At 34.7% G+C, this 12635-nt stretch overlaps 1 protein-coding gene across 1 annotated transcript; it reads right to left on the bottom strand.

Annotated features, from left to right (window-relative positions):
• Positions 1 to 6157: 6157 nt before the first annotated feature.
• Positions 6158 to 12003, bottom strand: LOC128669546 (tenascin-like). Its single transcript, XM_053744450.1, has 10 exons — positions 11843 to 12003; positions 10734 to 10883; positions 10096 to 10221; positions 9543 to 9657; positions 9462 to 9469; positions 9274 to 9411; positions 8023 to 8175; positions 6609 to 6757; positions 6534 to 6554; positions 6158 to 6327 (listed from the first exon to the last, which is right to left on the bottom strand). Exons 1-10 carry the CDS (start codon positions 11931 to 11933, stop codon positions 6295 to 6297), a joined length of 984 nt encoding a protein of 327 aa, XP_053600425.1. The 5' UTR covers positions 11934 to 12003; the 3' UTR covers positions 6158 to 6294.
• Positions 12004 to 12635: the final 632 nt, after the last annotated feature.

Below are 12635 nucleotides of genomic sequence, written 5' to 3'. Positions count from 1 at the left end.
ATATATATATATATATATATATATATATATATATATATATATATCTGTGATTCCCTGTGTAGGTATTAAACTGATTTAAAATATTTTCAAAGATAGTATTTTAAACACGTTTTACATTTTATACTGATGTTTGAAGGAATACCTAAGTTTATTAGAACTTACACATTGACGAGTATGTCTAAACAAACCGGTCCAAATCTCATCGTAGTAATTACATTTGATCGAGTAGAGTTATGGACATGTTGTTGATAGGTAATTTAAAATCACATTCAACTTGTAACCATCCAAACGATTGTACGGAAATCAATTTGTCCCAAATTAAGACTGATTTAGAGTTTCATTTGGGATTAGTTTCGACGCAATTGCACGTCTGTGCAATTCACAGTACATTTTCTAAATTGCATCCAGTGCAGTTAAGTGCGGGGCCTAGTCGACAGTCGAAAAGCAGAAATTAAGCCTGCTCTTACCTACTATTAAGTCCAGTATATTAGGTGTGACATTTACATTGTGTTAACGATGGTTCAATTAGTTTGTACATAAGGTAAGTCACGATTGTCATATTGCGGGTGAAATTGGCTTTTGGACACCAGGCGGCCGCAGATGATTCCCTGTTGATGGGAAAAAAAATAAATAAAAAACACGATATCAAGGAATTCTTACCAGAATTCCTTGGTATCGTCTCACCGTGAAAACTGCAGGTTGGAGAAAAACAAATAGGCGAGTATTTACCTACCTTTTATGAATCTATTATTATACCTGAGAGAGCCGTCATTACGAATACAAACAAGTGTCAAACTGTCAAACTTCAGTTTGCGCAGAAAGATTGAAATAACTTGTTGAAATTAATTAAAATGAGTTTTCGGATTCTGGATAGCTGTTACATCTATCCTCGAGCTTGTTTATTTGCGGAGAAGTTGATGTCCTCTTAAATGTTCTTTTCCTGTGAGAAATTCAAGCAGGGTTGGCCGCAGGCAAAGTATTAAATGTTTCTATAGATAGAATGGCCAATCGTGTAGTAAATATTAGCGCAAAAGTACTCTAAAACTTATGAGTGCCTAAAATTAAGACGTGGTTTATTTTTCTTCAATCTTTACAGGTGCATAAAGCTTAAAGGTATGCTTGCATACTGTGCATAATTTATGGTACTAAAACTGCATTCCATTTGCAATTATGTAATTTGGGTAGATTAACGTGCTGTCGTGGGCCGGGTCGTGAGGTTCCCTCTATTATGGTTGAGCTACGTGATGGCTGTCCCATGCGTCAACTCGTGAACGGGTGCTGCTAGAGGGAACTGGTCATCTCGTTTCTCATATATTTTCATGTAAGTTAATTGTGTTTCACATCGATATATATATTATAATCAGCATCATCGATATATGTTATATATTATATTATATTATATATATATATATATATATATATATATATATATATATATATATATATATACCTATATATATATATATATATATATATATATATATATATATATATACCATAACCTGTTTTGATATACCATATACCTTTTGACTATGTACATTATGTACTTTTATATATTATTAGAAAAAAAAACATTGTAAGAAACAATAATGGTAAGCCGATCTGGCATGTTCACCAACACTGTTCAAATGAGTTTCTTTCGGCATTTCTTCTCAGCAGTGGTTGTTCCGAAATACCAGTATACGAATACTTAGTTTTAACAGTCTTCTACCTCGAATCTGAATTTGCAGCTTTTTCTACCATTAAAAGAATTAAAAACAATTATCTCTAACAAACCTCCTGGTACTACAATATTGCGGGGTTCGTAACTAGGAGGTGGTCAATTTGAGGCAATCTCAATTGAACAAAGTCTGGAAGCGGTCCAACCACAGTGCCGCTTACCCGATGTTTTTTCGAGGAATATTTATGTTATCTATCTTCTCTCTGGTAAACGTTTTGTTTCCTATGTTCATTTATATTTATGTGTCGTGTTGTCATTGTGACTTGACGGGCTCTGACGAGGGATAGTCTTCTTCTTTGTGTGTCGACGGCTTTTGATAACGAGAACTGCTCATATCATTTAAGAATATAGTATGGCGACGACTTGGCGATAGATTTCATGACACTGCATCAGCTAAATGTGAATATAGCCAGCTATACTTTTGCATATAAGTTATATATTAATTAAGTTAACGTTTTGACGCGTCTCGTCACAACACGTCTGGCAAATACAAAATAGCTTTTGTTGCAGTCTGTGTTTATTAGATGTAGATTATATTATTATATGCTTCTTTAATTTAGGTAACACCATTAACTAACAGACATTGTATAGTTAGACCTAGGTGAAGGCAGTTTTCATAATTACGCCTAGTTGTATCGCACTTGTCTTTAAGTGAAAATTTGGCTGGTCTCGCTATGTCGTGTGTACAGAAGGCATGAGTAATAACTCCCAGCTACTTTGGGTATAAATTAAAGTGCATATATAAAAGTATCCGAGGCACCCGGCTGCTCCCACGTTTGAGTCGGGAGAACGGGAATGTAGGTCAACGAGCGTCTTGGAATCCGACCATTATCGACTGAATTATTAATAGCTATTGATTTGTACGAGCTTCTTTAAAAAGAAAAAGTTTTGCTTGACGAAGGGAAAAAAGATCCTTAGGAAAGTCATGATTTTTTAACAAAGCTGCAGGACTGTTTATGGATTTTGATTTTATTTTTTACTCTTTTGTGTTTTGGGTGAGCGAAAAATATTCCTCTAATCTATGAAAAGATGTTTCTAATGTCTGATCTATGCTATAAACTAGATTCATACTATTAGTGAGACAAAGAAACATCAGCCGGTATTCTCATGACTAGTTAAGGCCAAACAATTATTAAAATATTTTTAATGAATAATCAATTGTCCTTTACTGAAGTTAAGTAGATACTTTAAAAGAAAAACCATTTAAGACAAAAAGAAGAGGAACTTCGGGAAATTTCACACTGAAATGAACAACAGTTTTTTAATTAAGTTTCTTGTAAAAGCGGAGTTCGTTTCAAGGGACCGACATAGGTAGGTACCAAACCTAATATAATTTAGCAGTCATTTTCTTCGCAGATAAGTGCGCACCTGGTGTTAAATTATCGAGACCACGGAATTATATTATGTAAAAATATATTTAAACGGTTACAAATCAGCATACGACATGATGCTCCAGATACCGTCAATGTGGTCATGCGAATGGTCTGAGGATGCCAAATAAGAAAAAGTAAGAAACAGGACCCTGGGCTCCATCGTGTAACGGCTGAGAAAGTAACCGGTAAAATACTCAGATGCGAGAGAGCATTATGCCGACATACTTGGTGCATTTGGACTTGGGTGGGTGGATTGATAACATTTGTCAGGGTACGTAATTTGGTGTACCAAACTTTGTTTGTAACAGTGACATCTATAATAAAAAAATCGTTTGACTGTACTATTGTATGGCAAATTGAAAGCCTTAGCAATGAAAATGCGTCGTTGTGTATTTTTTGCGCTTGATACCTTACTTTAGCATGTCGATTCAAGGTACTGTAAACGGTATGCCAGTAGAATCCTATCTACGTTTCCTTCAATTTGTACCCCGTAGTGCGGGTTTGTTTCTCGTATTGTCTGTAAACACAGTCCTACGGCAAACTTAATTAACTTAGTTGCAAGCACTTGGGACCTTTAATTAAAACTTAAATTAATATACGTCACGTGCGGTTGTTTGCTTTGCGTTTTTGGACGCCACGAAGAAACTCATTATTAGTTCTCCAAATTTATGCGAGTGTGTTAGTATATTGGAAAGTAAATAAATTACGGTCGTAACTAATGTTTTATTGCGGTTTACAGCGTTGAAAGTTTTCTAAAGACAAAGAGCATAAAAAAGTATTCATACGGGTCTAATTTCTAAAACATTTACTTGTTCGTTATGTCAATCGATTTTAAAAATAATAACTTTTATATATTTTATAATTTGAAACCGCCGAACGTACATGTATGTATACAAACAAAAAAAAATAGAATGAAATGAAAAAAATCAGAACTCGAGCGGTAAACTAACAAATGCCCGTATATTTTAATTTAGTTTAAAAAGTTTGTGGCTCCATGTACATGCCAATATAAAAAGTATGTGAATACAAGAAATTTAATTTAAAAAAGCGCGTACTGAGAAATATTTTAATTCCACCTCGTAATGGATGAAAATCTACATTCGCAAGAACAAGCCTGTGACCAAGAACTCCTGGATTTCTTCAAATATTTTCACACCGTCATCACAATATAAATCATTCGGTTATTTACACAAATACAGGAGATTACACGGGGGACGGCGTGAAAACGTTTTTCCGATAATAAGTACCCAGAAATGAAAGCTTTTATGGATCATAAATAGAGTGTTATGGTCACCAATGGGCCCAGGTCATTTTCACCGGACATTTACCCTTAGTATCCGGTGTAACACAGAAATGGTAATAATTAGACAGTAGAAAAGGCGAAGGACCAGAATTGAATGTAGCCAAGTTTAGCGACATAATGTATGTGTATACATTATGTCACTAAACTTGGCTGCATTCAATTCTGGTCCTTCGAATTTTGAATTTAAATTTCCAGTGACGTATTTTTCGGTACCTACATCATTCTCCTACACTTATTTTTACTAAGCTTTAGAGAAACCTTCATTATGATTATGATGCCTTTTCTAGTTGAATTTTAATTCTAAATTCTGTATCTGGAGGGGTTGTAGCAAGAGTTGACTTGTCGAATATCAATGGAAGGGATAAGCGTGCGCCCAAATTGAAAGCCCTGTATTGGTAATTTCATTTGAGTATTATTATCATCGATATGGACAATAATTTGGAGCAATTTTTTGTTCATTTCAAAGATGCTTCGAAAGATGAAGCACTTCTCGGAAACTAATATGAAAGTATATTTTTTGAAATAGCTACAGCATTGTCTCCTTTGAAGGAAAACATCGTGAGGAAACCTGCATATCTGGTTGATTGAACTTGTTGATTTCTAAAAACTAGCCTAGGATGGACTTAGCGATTACGAATAGAGATGGAAGGAAAATGAAATTACCTATATCATTAAATGTATTTTTTTTGTTATTAAGAGTGTTAATTAACATTGCATGTGGAAATATTGTAATTATAAATATTATTATTACAATATTTCACATATTTCACCAAGGTCTTAATCAAATTAGAAATTACTTTCCTAACAACTTGATGCTTTTCGTATATTTCATGAGCCATAAAGATGTATGTGTAGAACATACACCTGTGTCAAACAGAGATTTGTTTCTTTGATCTCTGTTTGACATAGTCCGGTCAGTATCCTCAGTGTAATAAGTTTTGCATGAGGCAAGAAAAATGTAAATACCAAGCTAACTAGACTTCATAATTTATTTAATTTATGCCGAATATATCGATCTTGATTGCGGCGAATGAAAGTCCATTGCTAAATTTCAATGGCAGATTTTTATTCAATTCAAGGAAAAAACAGCAATGTGATTCGATTCGCTGACAAACTGGAGCATCTAAGTTACTTACCTCAAGCCACAATATATTATTAGTATCTATACTAATGTAAATGTGTTTGTTTAGAAGTGCTATTTTCTAGAACTACATTTTAAAACTTTCCTAACTTACTTCACTAGGTACATTTACGTGACTGTGATTATGTGTGATAACGTCAGGAAAATTTTGGGACACAGTTCGTATGTAAAGAGAGATACCTTAAAATTTAGAGACATGGCTGTGGTTATACGACCGCCCACTTGCCTGATGTAAAACCTCTTTGGGACGATCAAAATAATTCTATTCAGCGCAAAGAATATGCCACAGGCGTCGAGTGATTACAGAGCGTCCTTTGTGTCTCAATTAACTTTGGGGTCTGAGCTCAATTGTTGTGGAGTTTCGTGATCAAAGATCCTGAAAACAGAGCTATTACGTAGCTATTTGTGTGATAGCTTGTCTCTATTAAATCGAGTGTAAAAGTACTAGAGCATTTTTTTAGATATCCAGTCGATAAAACATAGGTAGGTTAAGAATATATATTTTTTGAAACTGGAACTCATTATATTGCCTCATTGATTTAATTATGTAAAAAAAATGTAAAAATCATACAATCCCATTTATGAAAATAATTCTTTGTTTTTAGAAATCAAATCAAAAATTCCAGAAAGCTTCTTTATTAATTTACAAACTTCCGATAAACGTTTGCTGTTTCTAAGAAACCCTTACCAAACTGGTTTTAGCCCCTAGCAATAATACGGTAGGTTATATCTTGATACTTATACAAAATTGGTCTTCCTAGACTAGAGTATTCGTCTCAATTTTCTTTATCTGAAAGAAAAAAAAAATATATAGAAAGAGTACCTACCACGTGTCATGTGCACAGCATTGTAAGGATATTGGTTAAATTTTGTTGCATAGAATAGTCGACATCTTTCATGTTTGCATGTTCCTGGTTTCACCCGAGTCTGTACACCGCGAAGCGACGGCGTAAAAATAAACGTTACAAGACAACTTTAAGGGTAAGGGTTAGTCACCTCGTAGGACATCCGCGGGAGGATATGGAGTGGTCCTATTCTAGGGCGGGACCACACGATAAAAAAATAATATGATCTTATCTTACGTTTCCTGTGAAGCTTTATACCGCACCGGCACTTGATTCCTTCGCAGTTGCTGCCGTTAAAGCCTGCTGAGAGGCAGAAGTTTCTGCACTGTCGTCGGTGGCAGCTGTTGTCGTCCAAAGGGACTGGTACTGATGAACCTGTCGCCACCAGTTATCATCATAATTACTTATATATGTGTTGAAATACATGTGTTTCAAGATAAAAGTTAAATGTATATTTATTACATTGTATTATGTATTTTACGATAGCGCATAATGAGAAATGTAAACCTCAATTTTGAATAATATCAGCTTAAAGCGCTGTTACATGTGAATCATATGAAATCACACAGATAACATCGGACAAATCCCTCTAAAATACGCAATAATCTATAATAGTACATTCCACAATAATATTTACGTCGGTTTAATATAATTTTCACTCTGTAACAAATGCCTATCAGAATAGTGCGGCAAATCTCGCTAATGTGCCATAAATGTGATAAACTGGAGTATATTACGTGAGATTTAGAATTAAATTTAAACTTTGTGAGAATATGATTAAAATTGACAAGTGGCAGTTATAATAATGACATGGACACATATTTTTTACCGGGAAAATATACCAATAAATCATATAATCATCACATGGTGCCAGCCACAACAAAACCTAGGATTTGCCCTACTCCGTAGATTTTTGTGTAGCAGTAGTCATGTGGTTGGCTGGGTGACCACTTCTCATCAGGTGGATTGCATGCATGTTTACCTACTTAGTAGTGTAAAAATCTATTATTATTAACGACCTCTGTAGCCTAATATAGTTATTTTTATTTATTTATATTTATATAATATAGTTATTAGGCTACAGAGGTCGTTAATAATAATAGATTTTACACTACTAAGTAGGTAAACGTTCTTTTTCCATCCTGTCATCAGTCCGGCTTGATGTAGTCATCAAGTCGGACTGATGACTACATCAAGTTACGTTTTCAGATTGACCTGAGTGTTGGATTTTTATCCTTACATATTACAAAACAACGTCCTCTGCCGTGTCCTGTCTGTCTGTCTGTTCGCGATAAACTCAAAAAATATTGCACGGATTTGCACGCGGATAGTGATACACGGACACCAATAGATAGTGTGGTTTCTGAGGAAGGTTTAGGTTTATAATTTATTATGTTTTTACCCGAACGAAGCCGGGCCTTCTTTATAAATATGGTATAAAATATAGTATCTGTGTTGTATTACTTCATTATTTTATTTATTTGTATCATTATACGCGATACAAGCATACAGTAGAATAAATTCTGCAAAACCATATTTTGGTTTGACTGCATATTCAGGTTTAGTTTTACAAAAGGAGTAAAAAAAAATATGATTTGTCACTATATTATGATTTGAATATTTAAGTTTTAGGTGGGTACCTTCTATAGGGAACAAGGCATGGCACTCGCAGTTGCCGCCGATGCATGAGCCGTCGTCGTAGTGCATGCGACGACATGCACTCGAGCACTGGCTATCGATGCAATCCATGCTACGGGTTTTCGAGCTCTGCTGACCAGAGAACTTGAGGAGGCCTGCAAGATTCATGAAAGTCAATTAAATTATTTAAAATGTTTCAAATGATCACCTGGAACTGATGCCAAGGTGAACAGAGAGGACTAAAGTCGAATTAATTCACATGGGTCATGAGTCCCACGTGAAACGAGCACACAATTGCACACAAAGTGGAATAACTCACAGAGTCAGGCATCATCATCAATATCAATATAAATATAATAAAATTGAAGAAAGGTCAAATTTGTACATTGGATATATTTTTTTAATTCTTCATGGAATATACTTAGTTACTGATATAGATGACGAAAATATAGTTTTGGAAATTTTTGTCTGTTTGTCTGAACGCGCATCACTCGAAATCTACTGGACCGATTTGCTTGAAATTTGGTATGTACTCGTAGGTGCTTTATATACCGGGTTAACATCTTAGATACATTTCATCCCGGTAAATGGTCAGGTTCCCGTAGGATAATTGAAAAACTAATTATGAATCAAAAATGCCTCAGAATCCCGGGTTAACATTTTATAGACATTTCGTTCCAGAAAATGAGGAGGGTCCTGTAGGAAAATTAGATACATTTCATCCCGGTAAATGGTCAGGTTCCCGTAGAATAATTAAAAAACGAATTATGAATCAAAAATGCCTCAGAATCCCGGGTTAACATCTTATACATATTTCATCCCGGAAAATGATAAGGGTCCTGTAGGAAAATTAAAATAACAATCCACGGAGCCGATTTACTTTAAAACTTTGTAGAAAGGTGTAAACAGAATATTAACAAATTGTTTTTATCGATTAAAGTCTGATATAGATATTCTTACAGATAGTCTTACAGAGTACGCGATAAAATTACTGAGATTTTGCTATGAAATTCAGGCGGGCGAACCCGCAGGCAAAAGCTAGTTATTGTAATAAAACTAGTTAACACCACAGATATAAGAGCCTTATAATGTTCTATGTTACCACTTTCTCCTTGTGTCAGATTTTTCTGGAACTATTTTGAAAAGAACAAATCGTCATTCGGTAATCGCATTACATTAGGGAATTTAACAGTCAGCCAGCTAGCATGTTTTCTTATAAATTAACTCGATTACAATTATCAGTGGATACTTACTTTGCAATTGACTGAAGATGTCACATTTGCAGTGTCCGTTGACGCACACGCCTCCTTGGCGTTTTATACGCCGGCAAAGTTGTTCACACACCAGTGGTTGGCAATCACTCAGGCTTTGTGTACTAGTATCAACTGTGGCTGAAAAATTTAATATATCTATAAGCGATGAACAATTCAATTTTCGTCACAGTCTATGCTGGCATTTGAATGTTCAAGTATGGATTAGGGACATATTCATATTTCAGATATGGTATGAGAGAAGATCTTACCCTGGATTTCCAGAATTATATCGCATTTGCACTTGTCCCCAAAGCAAGAACCTCCCGGGAAGACAGAGTTGTTCACACAGATTGATGTTGCATAGCTCCAATGTATCTTCGGTTTCTAGGTAGATACAATCAATTACATGTAGTGAAATGTGTGCTCAGGGAACCGATTCTCACGCAATGGCAATACAATTCCTTTTGTTCTCTCTTTTTTACTCTGAAGAACACAGTTTCTGCAGACACATAAAATGGCCTGCGAAATCATCGAACTTTTGAGTTATTTTTTAACCTTCGAAAAATTCGAGATAATAAATAAGGTAAAGTACTCCAGTACAAGTAAAATAGCTGCCTGGTGTATTTTTAACAATTGGCGATTGTGCCAAAACATTATCTGTTTGTATAACTTTTTATCTGATTTAGATAGATATATATCTTCATCGTCAGAATATTTTAAGCTATATAAATAACCAGCAAGTCGGGGATTTTCTAAATTTGTAAAAAAAAAAATGTTCCATTGTCCAGTTGTAATAAACAAATACGTTTTAATTTATCATACCTTCAATTTGCGTGCATTCACACGTGTCTCCACTGCATATGCCTCTTTTGAATCCCAACAGCTGGCAGATTTGGTTGCATTTTATTTGGTCACAGCTGTTCAGGATTAGGGATGCTTGGACTATAGCTGAAACATCAATTTTATTTCAGATTAAATGCGCCCCGCGGCTTCGCTCCCGTGGGAATTTCGGGATAAAAAGTATCTTATGTGTTATTTCAGGTTATTTTCTATGTGTGTACCAAAATTCATAACAATCGGTCCAGTAGATAATTCGAGAAGAGGTAACAAACAATCAAACTTACTTTCGCATTTATAATATTAGTTGGGATTGGGAGCCTGTGGTGGCAATGTTTTCGGTTTTTTACATCATACTTGGTAATGTTATTGTAGCCAATCAGGCCACATAGCTATACCTTGAAGGATATTATGCGTGTCAATGGTCTGACAACTTGGAATGCCGAACGCCAAGGTACACGAAGTGGAGACGAAAGAGTACTCCGTACTCCGACGCTCAACGATGGGAGGAAGAAACCGGAAAAAGGCTCATATCAGTGAAAGAGCTACCGAGGCTGTGTCTCGTAAGTGGTAAGGTAGCACCAAACACCAAGAACATGGCTAGTAGATTGATAAATACGTACTATAATTTCCATTTTCTTCTCTCGGCATGGTGCAAATGCAACTGTCGCCTATACAGTGACCTGTGATGTAGCCGATACTTCTGCAAAACGCATTGCAATTCACGTACGTACACTTGGCCATGACAGTTGACGAGCTCGACCAGTCTTTAGCTGCAACAATTTTTGCAAAATAAGGAACGTGAAAAAAAAAAAACAAAAATGTTTTGAATTTGCCAATATACGAGTATGTCCTTCGAAATTATCTCTTTTTTTAGACAGATGACTTTTAAAATCAATGTTGTTCCTTTTTCGAATTCAACATTTCAAATGGCGAAATATTATTTTCTTCAAAACATTTTATAATATTGTAAATAAATACGTTTGATTTATCAGCGGGATTATTTAATATTTGTCTAGGGACTGAAATTCCCAGCGCCATTTCTTATGATTTGCTCAAATTGTTCTGAATTGAATGGTTATGTGGTTGATTGGATTTTCTATTTTAGATTGGTGCATTAACTATAAATATACATGTTTGTTTGTAATAACTTTATTGCACGAAAATAAGTAATTAAACTAAAATTAATGCATTAAATATACATGTACTACGTCTGACTTATCTCAAGAAGGGATCATTCTCTTACAGTCAACTGGCGATAGATTTATTTATTGTTTTTGAAATTAATTTTAATTTAGGAACCTACACATACTAATACATAACTACGTACGTAAGTACTTAAAACTTCTTGGGTATTCTTAACGTGTTGCCTCGTTTCTACTGAAATATTACGTAATTTACGGTCAATTGGATGAGTACTATATACAACATGAAATAGTTTGAATCGTATGTAGAATGTCTATTTTAATAAGTTGTGGTTACTTTACTTACTACTGAGACATTTACATATTACATATGGCATAAAATATATGAGTTTGATGCACATTAAGGTACAAAATGTTAGTTAGTGGCATGTGATCCTGTACATCCATCCATCCATCCACTTGTAAAATCACATCTGTATCTACAAAATGTTAAGTTTTAACTTTTACGCAGACCCTGGGCGTCACAAACTTTGAATACAACCGGGAACACGGTAGGATAAGAGGGAGCACAGTTAGGTGAAACTCACAATCTTGGAATCCATCGATGCTGTTAGTTTCAACATCAGCAGCGCTGACCACTCCCAGGATCAGCACAACACTCGCCACAGCAGTCCACATGGTCAGGTCACCCCGATACTAACCAGGGAGGCGCCACCGGCCTTCTATTTATACTTGTGTACCACCGGGAAGAACCGCGCGGCGGAAGTGACTCACAAGATAATGCCAGAATTGAGTAAAATTCAAAGTCAAAAACATTTACTGCAAAATCTGTTTATACATTTATGTACATACATACAAGAATGGTAAATATAAGTAGGAGTTTCAATAGATTGCCCTTTCAGGCATGCAATATTTTTCAATAACAAAATTATCAATATAAGTATTATCTTAATTTTAATGAAATTACATTTACATATATAATATTAAATCTTAGAGTATTTTATTGTTTTTAGTATCATAATCAAAATACTCATTTATATCATAGAAAATAAATTGACTGACTTTGAGTGAATGTTGTTAAATAAATTTATTATAATATGTACGTTCCCTAATTATAGTCGATTACTCATGGCTGAGGTTCGTGGCCATTAATACACACAAGGAATCGGCAATATTAATGGAGTGGTTTGGCATTGTCTTTTATTTCGGTTGACAGTTTTCATAATTTAAATTTTAATGATTTTTACCCTTTCTCGGAATAAATATTTTATTTGTATAAATGTCATCGCAGTTTATGTAAGTTAATACTTACATAATATGATGACATTTAAATTTATTTTATTTTATCAATAGCTTAAGTCTATCTATAGGTATAGTGTT

Source organism: Plodia interpunctella, chromosome 4, assembly GCF_027563975.2.
Source record: "Plodia interpunctella isolate USDA-ARS_2022_Savannah chromosome 4, ilPloInte3.2, whole genome shotgun sequence".
Taxonomy (NCBI): Eukaryota; Metazoa; Arthropoda; class Insecta; order Lepidoptera; family Pyralidae; genus Plodia; species Plodia interpunctella.
Note: the sequence above shows the minus strand (reverse complement) of the source record. Positions and strands in the feature narration are given on the sequence as shown.